Source organism: Lepisosteus oculatus, chromosome 10 (genome assembly GCF_040954835.1).
Source record: "Lepisosteus oculatus isolate fLepOcu1 chromosome 10, fLepOcu1.hap2, whole genome shotgun sequence".
Taxonomy (NCBI): Eukaryota; Metazoa; Chordata; class Actinopteri; order Semionotiformes; family Lepisosteidae; genus Lepisosteus; species Lepisosteus oculatus.
In genome coordinates, this window is record NC_090705.1 from 40,125,990 (window position 1) to 40,140,503 (window position 14,514).

The following is a 14,514-nucleotide window of genomic DNA, read 5'->3' on the forward strand; positions in this document are numbered from 1 at the left end:
ACAGTGTCTACCAGATTTCCAGATGTAGTCATTTCCGCCCGTGAAAAAAGAATAAACATCAGAAAAACACCAGAGAAAGAAATGATTGGATATTGTTCTGAACTGGAGACTCTACTTCCACCTGAGTTCTCCCACCTCCTTTCTGTCCTCTGGAAACACAGTGAACTAATCTTGCTTTTGCCTACCTGGTTTTCCCTTCTGTACGAATGGATCAGATTGGACCTGGTGGAAATTGCTTTTCCAGTTTTGCTTTAAATCTTTGAGGCTGTCAGCATTGACACTTTAGCCATGTCTGCCCCAATCTTCAGTGATGTACCATAGGCCTCTTGTGAGGCGACATTTATCAGTCTTCTTTCCTGTAGCACAGGACAGCCAGAAGGCGCCTGTTTAAATACAGTCTTCTGGAATCTCTTCTGGATCTCACCCTCTTGTGGTATTTTGGTTAGGCAATATACATGTAGAGACATATATGTAGTTAAATGCTATTTTTATTGAACCCCTTTTGTTTTTCAATAGGCAGACTGGACTCTAATGATTGGAGAACAGGCTCTGGATATATGCATTCCTTCCTTTAATCACTCAGCTTCCACAATATTTGTCTTGGGAGAGAGGAACTTATACTGTTTGAAGGACAATGGCCAGATCCTCTTCATGAAGAAACTGGAGTACAATCCAAGTTGCTTCCTTCCATATGCGTCAGGTGTGTAACACTGCATGTATTTTCAGGTGCAAGTGAAAAAAAAAACTGTTTATATCATCCTTTTCAGGTGATATAAATAAACCCAAAGAGGGTTTATTTATGAAAATGTAGGTTTTGAACTTTTCACTGTTGTTTTTAACCTCATTGAGTTGTTTATTCATTGTGCTGTGGCTCCTATTTATTTTACATTTTTGTTCCAGATTTTTTTTTCTCAGTTTGGAGTGTTCGGATTCATATTTAAGCATATCATTGATGGTAAACACATTAAAGCAAAGAGATAACAGAAATGAGAACTATTTATTACTCTTCTAATTAAGTCAGGCACTGTGCGGTAACCGTCAATAATTAACATAAATTTGAAGATCCCCTGTTATTGACTTGAATTGCTGTATGATTTTCAGCTCACAGTTTTCCATTTTAAGCCTAATAAGGTCTAGAGTTCAGTTTAAAATACCATTTTAGCCCTAATCTAGGGCTTTCTACAAAATTGTAATATTTAATTTATTAAATATCATCTATATGTTCTCTATATTGTAAGATGCCAAAGACACATCTTACATTTTTTATATACTGGGCATCAAAAAAGAAGTTGAGCACTCTATGCATGTACCTTTTTTAGCAAGATTACATTCATCAAGCAAGTTTGATCATTCATGACTGGCTATGATAAGCTGATTGATAACTGATTTTGCACGAACACTGAATCACTTCATTAGTGACAGATTTGATTGAGCATACTGTTGGTGGTGAGATTTTTTTTTTAACTTGCTGAATGTCAAGTCTGGTAAAAATCAAGAAAAAAAGGCAGAATATAACCATTATGCCCTGCTTATTAGGATAATACTTTTGTGTCATCGGTATGTTGGAGGCAAGACTGATTCATTGTGCCGGTGCTCACTGTCTGCATTGTTAACAGCCAGCAATTTCTAACTGCGCAAGATATTTACAGCCAAATGCCATCTGTCCATGAGAGGCCACAATCTGGGAGACCATGAGCCATTACACTTTGCTAAGTTCTGCATATAATTATGCTTCATTTTCATGATTTTCACACTGCGTTCAAAAGGGCCAGAACAACTTGCTCATGAGCAGTTTGACTGCGAGGAGGCAGCTGAATTGTCATTGTCGGTAGGTCAGGCTGAGGCATAGTGTTCTCCAATGTTCATTGCTGCATCAGAATGAGGTGGTGTGGGCAACTCTTAGTTTAATCAAGTCCCCTTCGGCGATGTTTAGGTTTCAGGCCTGTATGCTAGTTGTTGTGAACATCCATCTGTCCATTTTCTAGTGGCTACGTCTAACCAGGGTTATGGAGGAGCCCTGGCAAGCATTAGGAGCAAGGCAGGATACACCCTGGATTGGGATGCCAGACCATCGCAGGGCGCACATAAGCACAAACACGCGCACACTCACAGTAGGCCTAATTTTCTCAGAAGCCAGTTAATCCAGGTGGATCTTTAGCCCCAGAGCCACAATAATGCTCACCATTATGCCACCATGCTGCCGGTACTGCAGAATGTCCCAGTTGAGATTGAGGCAGGAGTCTGGTTTCTGCACTGCTTGTGGTTAGTTGATGGCAACCTGACTGCATGGTGCTACAGGATATTGAGTGCTTTCTGGGACATCCCTAGCTATCCTTCCTGTAGGCTTATCGTGACCTGACAAAGGTTTAGCAGGACAACACGCGCTCACGCTGCATTTGTCATAATGGCTTTCTTCTGAGATAAGAATGTGATAGTTATGCTACAGCCAACCTCTCGCCAGACTTGAGCACCTTTGAACTTTTGCAAGATGAACTGGGACAACATATGGCATTTGAGTATTCAGAGACCGGTGAACAGGACTTGCTCATCTGGTTTCTGTGAGAGGAGTGGGCCAGAATTTCACAAGACAGCATTTTTGTATTGCCTCCAGTGGTGGTCACACGATATTAACTTGTGACTTACACAGCAGACACCTGTTGATGACAAATGTTTATCAGCATAATAAATTTACCTATGTGATGCCTGGTCGATACAATGTCAGTATTCTTGCTACAAACAAGACAGTCCTTTTTCTGATATCCTGATACCTGTGCATCTTATGTAGTTATATGTGCAAAGAGTATCTGATGCTCCCCATATACAGTATACTCTCACACAACAACCATTATTATTCACACCTGTTCTTGAAGGACAGTCTTTGGTTGCTGAGGTTACAGAACCAATATGTGATTTTTAAAGTTTTGTTTTCAGATATACTCCTTTTTTACAAATAATGAGAAACAAATTGATTCAGACAGCTGTCCTTTTTTGCAAAATTAAAGTGAACCCTGTATCCAACTATAGAATAACAAAACTGTGAAAACCATAAAGTTTAGGTTTTAATCACAGAGTATTTTAATGGTTTTAAAGTGATTTGTAACATGTGTGAATACAGGCAGTGTGATGGATTGCTTCTTCTTAGCCGTCCTTTCCCATTCATAACAGAAAACATTACGTGCAAATATTTGGAGCAAAAAAAGTAATTATTTTAGTTATAGACTTTGGTCATTGAAAGCATATTTAGAAATTGAACTGAGAAATCCCCTTCCCATAACCACAATCTGGAGGTTGCTTTAAGCGTTTTTGAGCCGCTCATGTTTGCTAAGTGCAAGTGTATTTTTACTAGTCATTCTGCGGCATTCATAATATTTAGCAGGTTCCTACAATCCCAAAAGAATGTCGCTTGCATGTCTGTCTTAGTTCTTTACAGTGAGTGATAATGACTAAGTTTATCCGCGCTTTATAATCAGGCATGTTTCTGGCAAGATCTTCTTAAGGTGCAGTGGAATTGTCAAACCTATACCATATGTCAGATAGATATTATTACCGTTTGACCACAGAAGTAGAATCAAACAAAAGATGGTGGCTCTGTAATTCCATTTTAGGCGACTTTAAAAAGTATGCTGTTCTTTTAAGTGGTATGAACAGCGGCTACCACCTGTCATTTAAAGTCACGTCAGTGTGAGCTTGCACACCAGGCCTTTAGATCTTACCACAATTGCAGGCTTTGATAACAGTACATTCGGTATCAGGTTCATGGTCTTCATTATGACGGATTGTGAAAATGTAGCTCGTTCGTGTTCCAGTGTGTCAAGCCTTACTAGAATCTGCATTAATCAACAGTACTAGACTGGGAAGGGTTTATTGGCGTGATGTATAGGTTTGTAAATGTGTGCATCACGCACACTACCAGTGGATAGCAGATAACCAAGGGCATTTCATTATTTCGTCTTTTTAAGGCTTTATACATGCTGTCTTTTTATTTTTTTAAACCTATTCGTGGGTTTTTAACTGCTTGCAAGAAGGAGGGGAGTGTAGTGTCTGATTTCCCATCATTTAACAGTGAAGGCTGACATGTACTGTACCTATCTCATGCATTTTACTTCAGTGTTTTTTTCATGGTTGTATTAAATTAATGATATCACAATAAAACAGTTTAGACTAATTAACGAGCATGGATTAACAGTAATAGACAAAATGGTGAACAAAGATTTAAATCATGGTATTGTTTTGCAGACTTCTTTCTCCTAACCCCCTTAATTCCCCACTGAATCAGTGGTTATTATACCGAGAGTTTTCATAACGCAGAGCTCTTCAGGAACACATCTAACTTGTCATAGCAGAATTGAATGTACAAATAAAATTACCAAGTTGGGCAGCATCATGAAGGAACTCTTTTGTAACTAAAAAAGACAAAAAAAATTATTATCTTGAGCTGCACGTGTTTTTCTCAGACATATTAATTCCATATATTGAGAACAAAGCTGATAATGCACCTCCTGTAAATATAAATGTCAGAGTTAGCAGAATTAACGCGTGTTAAGCCTGTTTGTTTTTGTGCTCCAGTCTCCGAAGGAACGACAAACAGCCTGGTTGGTAACCACAACAACATGCTGCTGGTGTATCAGGATGTGACTCTGAAATGGGCGGCCCAGCTCTCTCATGTGCCTGTAGCCATCCGAGTGGCCAACTTCCAGTGAGTAGAACACACGGCAGCCAAAATAAGTGTCACCTTGGCTGCCTACCAACTGCACTTGAGCTGCTCATCTTTGCGAACACGCTGTAGGCCTAATTCCCTTTTGCTGCCAGGATGGAGATTAAAGGGTTATATTTCTTTTCCATGTGTCATCCAGCAGCAATCTCGATGGGACCAGGTTAGACCAAGTTTGTCTTTCCAGTAAAGGTGAAAGCATAAACTTTCAAACATATCTGGCGACTTTAGAAGTAGATTACTTGCAGTTTAGGCCGTGGAAATACCTAATCCATAAATTTGAATTTAAATTCTTTGTAAATCATCCACATGTGGATTTGTGGCTGCGTATTATAATGTACTCAGAATTACATAGTTTATGAAATACAGACTGTCCTCTGTTAGCTGCTGTTAGCTGTAGTAACGGTACTGAAGAGTTGCTTGTGCAAAATTTTCAATAACTAAAAAAGGAATTAACAGAATTTAAGCATTGCTATATGTTTAAACTGCTAACAGAGGTAGCAACATTTCGATAATGTTCAAAATTGTCAGTGCCAGCCAAGTCTTTTTATGGCCCAATTGAGGAAAATTAAAAACAAAGCAGTACTTATACTGAAGTGTATAGAAATGTGAAATAAATGTGACGTAATGCATTCACATCTTTTATGTTGCAGAATTTACTCTAAGAAACAATTATCTTAAGTATTACCTTTGTTGTTTTAAAAAATCTAATGTCAGAAATACCTCAATTCAAACCTTTTTTAAAATTGATCTCGGTGATGGTCAGTGACTTTCTCTGGTATTGATGGGACTTTAGACCACAGAACATTGAGTGCCATTCTATACAAGGTCCCAACACGCAGATGGTTTTTATACCCTTCAAATGGACTGTTTATTTAGATTCTTTCTGATCTGATAACACTTACAACTAAAGGATTGGGGAAGCGAAAATTGTCTGAAGGAGATTTCTCCATTCTTGTTCTTCATGGATGAGCTATTCCTTTTCCCAGCTCTGTTTACCTTTACCCGTAATATTACTTACACTTTAAAGAGCAAATCTGTCATCGCTGGCTAAATGAGGTTTTTGTTATAGTTCAGGACGCCTTCCATTGAGCAGAGCCTGCAACTTCATCAGTTTACATCTCTTGCGAATTCCCGTCTGCCAAAACGCGACTGAAAACACAATGCTGAAAAACTGAGCATTCTGCTCCAGCCTGCACTATCTGATAGCCCTGTCGTCTCTTCATCCACGGCAAGATTAACTTAAAAACAGAGTAAGCACCTTTAGTGCTCTTGCCTTGTTTTGCTTTCAGGTACATCCCTTCTTGTGGTAAAGGAAAGCTGTGTCGGTAGTTAAACTGATGGCACCTCAGATGACCTTTCGCGAAAGACGTTTTGTGATCTTAAGCTGAAAGGGAGTTTATTTTGTCACTTTTTGGTGTGAGGCTAGGTTAAACCCTTTTTTTTCATTTGTAGTTTCCAGTTTCCTTTCAGTACAGAATCCACTCCTCCAATGTAGAAAGCTCTTTTTTTTTCCAGTGATGATGATCTGAAACCTAATTCCAGGGCTCAGATTTCTTTTTCTTTTCGCCGTTATACTTACCTTGATGCTTGTCTGTATCATAGGCCTACAATACAGAAATTCATTTTAACAGCTTTAAGAAAAAATAGGAATTATGCTTATTTATACTGTTAAATAAGATTCAGTGTTGGCCCACTTATTAATAAAACCTGAAAGCAGAAAATAAAGAAGTTATAATGCAGAAAGCAGAAAATACACTTTTTTTATTTTGCGTAATTTAAAAGAAAAGTAGGTTATTGGTGAATCTTCAAACAAGACTTGCAGCTTGGATATGTGAGGAACTGTAAGGCTGTGCTGCAGATAAGGATAGTCAGGGAACAGCCTGAAAATTAAGAGGAGAAATAATTGTCCATATGCAGCAGTGCAGGAAGAGGAAAGGGATAAAGAAAGGAAAGAATGTAATGTAAACTTTGGTGTGTTAAGGCAAATGAAGCTCCAAACAGCTCCAGAGTGCAGCATTGGTTTATAGATTATTATGTAGTTTTATAAATGATTTACTGCACTTCTTTACAAGATTTGTCCTGGATGGATACATGCTTTTGTTTTGCAGTCCCTGATCAGCCTTTAGTGAGGTCCTGGGGTTTGACTTAATTTCAGATCAGGGATTTATGATGTTTTTGTCAGTTTTACTTCTGTGTTTCATTGTTTGTTTTTTTTTCCAGTTTCCACTCTGCTGGGGCGCCAGAGCCTATCCTGGCAAGCATAGTAAATTATGAATACATTAAATGTTCTCAGTTAAAACAGCTTAATTTTCATGTGGAGGGCCGGAATAGGTTTGTGTATCACAGATAAGAACACCTTTGTATAAATCATCACACAAATTCACAGAGCAGCTATCATCATTCAGCACCAGGTTTACCACCAGAAATCAGACTCTTTGGTCTAACTATATGAAATTGGCCCAGATGGTATAGGTGACAGCTCACTGAGAAAAAAGATCATGATTATTGAAATACAAGCGTGTGTTAAAGACTTTTAGGAGCTGGCGCAGACTATAATAATAATAATAATAATAATAATAATAATAATAATAATAATAATAATAATAATTGCTTACACTTATATAGCGCTTTTCTGGACACTCCACTCAAAGCGCTTTACAGGTAATGGGGACTCCCCTCCACCACCACCAGTGTGCAATGTGCATAATGTTTTTTTTAATTGATGTCCTTTTTGTTAGTAATTCCTGCAATAATGGGTACATTTAAAACATTGAATCCACGCCTCCATAATCATGGCAAATTTCTGATTAAATGGAAAACTATAAAACAAACAAACAGTAACACCTTTAGTAACAGTAACAGTTTTGCCCTTTTAATGTGGAATTTGCAGGAAAGGTAATCTGCAGTGTAACAGTGGTCAGAACTCTCAGCTGACGTTCGGACATGACTTCCACTGACACCACTGCACCTCGCAGGTAGCCATGCTAACGCATGACACTAAATTAACTCAAAATATTGGATAAATAAATCCTGAGATACAAAAAGTAGTTGCATACAAAGTAGTTGTATGTAGTTGTACAAAGTGGTTATGACGTATTGCCGTTTATTGTTTTTGTCGGAAAGACCCAGAATGCCGTCAGTAACAACTCTCTATCCCTGACAATATTATGCCCTCTCTGGTGATAATGGCTAAAACAGCCCAGGTTTAGTCTTCAGTCATCTGGAATCAAGGCAGGGCTGACTCTTTACATGAGGCTTTGAAACAAGGCCCACCATTCACAGCTCTCATCATGGTTTCTGCTGTATATATCCACTGTCGTACCCATCCTCATACTCATCTGCCCTCGCGGGTGTTCATAATTCAGTTCTGCATATGGGAGTATAAGGTTGAGTGTAAAGTTGGAAAGTTACATTTATTGCAGCTTGGTGGCAGCAGTAAGTGGTTTTCAGTTTCCCATTTTGATTTCAGCCTGGTTGGAGTCCACATTTCTTGTAATTAAATATTGGGTATATGAACTGCTGGACAAGACTATAGCACATTTATTTCCCTGTTGAGTGTTAAGTTTGCTGAGAAACACTGGAGAATATTGTGTGAAAAGGCTGCCTAGATAGATGGCCAGTTGGCCAGATGGACAAGACATCTGGACTGCCTGTGTCTAGTCCCAGAAGAGAGCAGCCAGGAGCAGTGTGTAGGGCTGCCTGGTCACTCTTTTTATGACAGCAAATAAAAGTAACAGATTGATTAGTTCTGGGGGCCACAGTGTAGGAATTTGTAAGACTATAAAATTCCTTACATCTAGGGGAAAGGAAAAAAAAAGGTATTTTGTAAGATACCCATATTCTGATCTGTCATAATGCATTTGCTAAAATCATCCAAGGAATTCCTCTATAGTCATAGCTATGGTTACCATACAACATCAGAGCGAAAATGTCTTTATTACTGTCACTATAGCTTTCCCTTCAATGCTATTTGATTTCAAATTTATTTGGCTTTTTCGGCTAGGACTATACCATCAGATGTTGCTTGACCCAGCTGTATAAGCAGATACAGTGTAGACCTAGATTATACTAACACGCTGCCAACAACTTTTGCCAAGTTAAATAAAAAGTAGATTGGAGGAAAGTGTGCACGCAACATACTGTAAGTTTTATAAAATACTGAAAGGAAGTCGCTTCCTAATAATACATTTGTAAGCACTTTTTGAAAACATAAAAAAAGACTTTGCAAAGATACACTCCTCACAAATTTTATAGAAAAATCATAGATTATACTAACCTATTAAGAAGATCTACTTAAGCCTTCTTAGAGTAATAAAAATTAAATGTTAAATTTTACACAGTTAAATAATATAGTAAGATTTACCTAAATTGCTGTTAAATGTTGGGTATATGGAGGTATATGGAAGATTCTAGGAGTAACAGTTACAATTGCGGACATAAGAATTTCTTTATTTAACATCAGAATCTCAGCAATCAACTAGCCAGTGACCTAGATTCAAAGATTTTTATTATTAAAAATCTGTTATTAAGACAAAGATATTACCTTTTAGAGAAATACATAGGCATTGCAACATGATGTTGATTTCTGCTGAAATACCAATTGTATATGGTCATCCATACAAGTTATTGAAAGCATCGGGAAAGTTATTGCATATAAATACCCTAAGATATGGCAGTATGGATGCTTAAAAGATGGAATGTTTTAGTGTTAAATGGAGTTCAGTCTTGCATAATGACAAATGTGACCAACACAAAATTTGTGTTGATGGATATTAATATTTCAGTACTGCCGGGGCCCACTGCTTTGTATATTTTGTGATTTTCTGACTTCCTGACGTATTAAAAAAAGTAGTAAATGAAACATAGTATTCCCTATTGTGAAGAGGCCATTTAAAAAACTGATTTCTTGGGAAGGCAGTGAGCTAGCTTGTGCAGTCGTAAAAAAAATAATTCTGTTTTAGATTTTTGTCCACAGGTGTTTTGGTCAGCGGTATAAAAGCCCACTGCTGCTTTGGGGTCTTTGTGATGGAATTATTGCTTCTACACTCTAAGAAGACGTGGCATCTGAAGCCAATTAAAATTTTCACAGGCTTACATTGCAGTTTTTCAATGTCTTAAGCTAGTTAGTTTCAAGAGAAACCTTTATTTGAAATTTTGAAATATCTTTACTTGATACCCATGCCTAATGCGTGGCAATTAAACCTGTCCCTCACTCATTTACGATTTCATAGCAGTGTGAGTCATGCATTTGATAAATTATGTTCTTATCAGCAGTTGACTAGGTTTGAATTTAACCATTTATATCATACCAGGAAGTGGGTGATCTTTATCTTTAGATGGGCATCATTAGTTTAGACCTGAACATTCCCAAGTAAAATAAAAGAAATCCAACAAGATTAAACTGAACTACAAATAGCATGTTTAGATGGTTCTTTAGATCTTAGAGGTAAGTTGTACATCACCTTACCTTAACCTCCTTATTGGCACTCTTCTTCCTGCTTTGCCAAAGATACCAGGAACCTGAAATAAGCTGCAGCTATCACTGCTTTGCCATTTCAACCAGTTAATTATGGCTAAAAAGGGAAGACTTATAAATCTTAACATGTAATAGGTTTATTCCATGCTGAAAAAAAAGAAGAAAGAGAACACAACGTTTCGGCCGTGGAGCCTTCTTCAGGTGTGAGACACCTGAAGAAGGCTCCACGGCCGAAACGTTGTGTTCTCTTTCTTCTTTTTTTTCCAGCATGGAATAAACCTATTACTTGTTCCTTTGCAGCCTACTCATGCTGACGCAGCTCCCCACCTAGATCTTAACATGGTTACTTAATCTGATGTGATTGTTTCTGCTTTCTTGCAGGGACCTGAAGGGTGTGGTGGTTACCCTGAGTTCTGAAGGTCAGCTGCAGTGCTCCTACTTAGGGACAGACCCTGCTCTTTACCAGGCTCCGAAAGTGGAGGCCAGGGAAATAAACTATGAAGAAATGGATTCCGAGATGAAAGAGCTGCAAAAGATAATCAAAGAGACATCTAAGGTGCAAGGTAATTGACTTCATCCGTGGCGGTCTATCGGCATGTTTAATTTTGTAGAATTCACAGTATTCATCCACAAGTGGATTGCTAAAGGTTGTCCTAACAGAATTGCACACAACTTAGTGTTCACTTTATTTGCTTAATTAACTAGAACTGTATCTGATCTAATGGTCCTGAGAAAGGCTTTTCAGCAGGCAGAACATCTGTAGTGTTTCAGACTTTTATAAGGGCTAGCTTTCTAATACCTTTTTTGATTATTGATTAGTTCAGCCACTAATGAAATCCTAACTACAGATGCTGCATAATTAACTATTAACCTTAACTTCTCAGAAAGACTGTGTTAAAACAAATTATATCTATTCAGTAAAACTAAACTCCAAGACCTGACATATTTTCTCAACATAACATTGAGGAATTTCGTGACTAAAATTATTTCCCCTAGTTTTTCATAAACCGTTGGGATTATATTGCTGCGATACACTTTCCTGCAAAATATAACAAAATAAACCTCCCAGATGGATGGTTTTCTGTGATAATAAATCTGATACTGTGGCCCATTTATCCCATGACCATTGCCCCAGTTACACTCACTATAAGACTGTTGACTTCACCTGTTCTGAAGCTGCAAGGTAATCCCTGTGGGGTTAAACTGTGCTAAGTATCCCAAGAAAATATTAATCACTGGTTGGTGTTAGTGTTTGGAAAAGATATTTCAAACTTCAAAGAGTGCCTAGAATAACAACTGAAATGCTGATTTGCAGCTTTGTGAACCTTGCACTGATGGTACATTACATTCGTACGAAGAATTTATTTACTCATCTGATACACAGGATGAAAGTGACTCGCTCTGTGAGAGCTGTTACAGCAGTAAGTTGTTGGCTATGGAATTCTTACAGCGTCGTCTTACCAGAATTACATTGTTAACAAGGCAAAACGCATTTTAGACCTCTAAAACTGTACCAGTTAGAGGTTACGATACACTCTGTTTTATTAATAAGGCATCGTCCTTCATGTGGATATGCACAATTGAAATAATGAATAGTACGGTTTACCAGAACACAGTTTTAAGGGTTGTAATATAGTGTAAGCATTGTATACAGATTGTTACATAATTATGTATTTCCCAAAATAAATGTAAATGAATGCGTATAAAGAAAGGAAACGAACTTTGGGTAATCTTCAAAGCAGTAGCTCCCATGATCGGATGTAAAACATGCACTGCTTGCTGTGGATTGCGTACGTTTTTATGGTTAATTTGATGTATCCTTATTTCTGTATGTTTTTAGAAGAGTGAGGTTTATTTCTTTTGAAACCGTACAGGGTGATGACATAAGGTTTTTGCGTCCTCTCTGCTGCTGGCTGGAGGGGAAGAATCCTTAACCATTCAGAGGGCTGAAGGATTTAATATCTGTTTTTGTAAAAAAAAACCTTGCGTAGCTCTTGAGCTTTTGCATTAAAATATGGATAGAACCTATGTCAGGTCTAGTCTTATTCATGGGTTGTTGTCCAGATGCTTCAAAATGTATTTTGCAGTCCTTCAGTTTCTACAGTATATCTCTCCCTTACTTGGATGCACTGCCTTTTCCCAGCATCCCCTTTTTATCCGCGTCTAATGCTCTAGAACTAGTGTGAAATTAGACCAAAACGTTCAGCAATAATTGCTTTGTAGTTGGGGAAGGTCCCCAGTGGTAATATTGCAGAGAGTGTAAGAGTAACAAGAAGTAACCGAAGAAAGAGTATATTCAAAATATTGTCTGGATGCACCTGAGTGCCTGTACATTATCACTTTTGCCTTTTTTTTGCAGACATTTTGCCTAAGGCTGACAAAGAAGATGATTTGACAATAACACCCTCCATCTCTATTAACATGGACACGGTGTCTGTAAGTGAACTCATTAATATCGCCGTATAAATGTGTAGAAAATTAACTTACTCACACCTGTGTTTAATTTAGAGTTCATTTTTCCAGTTCAGCTTAATTTAAAGTGAGTAAAGAAATAAAACGTGGTTTCCTTTTTTGAAAAGATTGATAGTTTTTTTCTGAAATCTGTTGTCCAAAAGGGCTGAGCTATGTAATATTTCCAAAATCAAGTTTTTCTAAGTGCATATTAACATACTACTTGTTTCAATCCCGAAATTGCCACCGTCGTGTGAAATGAATCTGTTTTTTAGGCAGATCATCATTGTTGATTTCTCTTTACTTACTGTAAAGCAAATTATACACTACAGTGTCTGCCATACGTGAGTCATAGTTTCAAGTATTTTTAATTAAATGCGGTTTATTTTAGCCTTTGGCAGACATCCAAAAGCAGTTCAAACGTGTATTGGTGACATGGTTCTTTGTTTTTTAAATAAAACAACCAGACTAGTCAAACACATCCAATGTAAACTACCAGTCACAATAATATACTTTTGTGAATGTCTTACAAAGATATAATATCCCCTTATTAAATAAAAAAACATTGCACCTTTTTCCAGATATTTCATTTTACTGGTGCACATTATATACTGGTTATTAGTTTAGCGTGATCTAAACTGTATATATGCAACTATATAACTGTCAAAACGTTCTTTAAAAGTAGTGTAAATTGGTGGCATGTACTGTATTTCTGCTACTCCATTCTTAGATCCATATTTGATGCATAACAGTCTAAGTGATGCTTAAGAGCCACATTTGTGCTTGACTTGCTTGTGGTATTTGAAATGTGTGCCAGCAAAATAATAAAATGTGATATAAAAATAAAAACAGGTGGCTATATGACCTACTGATGAGGTTTATACTGTATACACCTATTGATATAAATCTAGATACATTTTTTTTTATTTCCTTACTTCTTACTTGATAGGGTCTGCAATAGTTTAATATAATTTGATTTCTGGAGAACAATTCTAAACACAGTTGATCCTCCTGAGAGACCAAACCACATCTTAGAACACGATCTTGTTACAATACCTCCAGCATAGGTAGCAGCCTGTTTAGTTGTACAGCCATTTAGAAAAATATGTATTCTAAATAAAGAAAATGAGCAACAACAGAATATTGATCTGTATACAGAGTTGAAATCTGACATTTTTGTAAAGAAATCTAATAATATTAAATCATTCAAATCCAGATCCCGACAAAGGTATTTAACATGACTTTGATATGTCGGTGTGAGCCCTTTAAGGCTGCGGATTTTTTCATTTCCTAGTTTGCTTGGCATTGCTTATTTTTATTCAGCTTTTATCTATTTCGAATTATCACTGCCCTGCTGTTTCAGTCAGATTAGTCTTTGAAAAGGAATTCTGATTTTCACCTGGAATACGCATTTTAAGCAGAAGCAGATTTAAGTCACACGCATGCAGTATTAAGGGGCAGTGTGCCATGTAGTTGTTCTTAAATAGCCGATTTTGGTATTTGTTTTTGTAATCATCAGGACACACAAAGGTAACATGCACCCACACAATAGAATATACAAAAGAAAAACAACAGGAATACATCACATGGTGCTCTCAGGAAACTTAGGAACATAAAATTTTACGAAACAGTGCGTAACTTTGTTTCTTTTTTTATTTTGTAGCTGATTGATGGTTAGTTAATTGTCTTGGTTACCAAAACAATTGTCATTGCTTTGTCTGCTTTCCAACTTCAAATATTACCTGTAATTAGTAGTGTTCAGTACAAAGTTAGGCTTGATTGTAATAAGTTTAGAACTGTTGAAAAGTTCATACTGTAAAACATAAAGGAGTGCCAGCATAACAATGTATTCTTATTTTTTCACTGTGCAGAA

General features: G+C 37.2%; 1 protein-coding gene across 3 annotated transcripts in view; it reads left to right on the plus strand.

The window, feature by feature from the left end:
• LOC102683743 (BMP-binding endothelial regulator protein) overlaps positions 1-14,514 on the plus strand; it is a 186,864-nt gene that overhangs the window by 18,464 nt on the left and 153,886 nt on the right. For all 3 annotated transcript variants that reach the window (XM_015357052.2, XM_015357053.2, XM_015357054.2), the window contains exons 8-11: positions 517-700; positions 4,567-4,696; positions 10,572-10,753; positions 12,550-12,626. In XM_015357052.2, the coding sequence (XP_015212538.2) occupies positions 517-700; positions 4,567-4,696; positions 10,572-10,753; positions 12,550-12,626 (573 nt within the window). The remainder of the gene's footprint in view (positions 1-516; positions 701-4,566; positions 4,697-10,571; positions 10,754-12,549; positions 12,627-14,514) is intronic.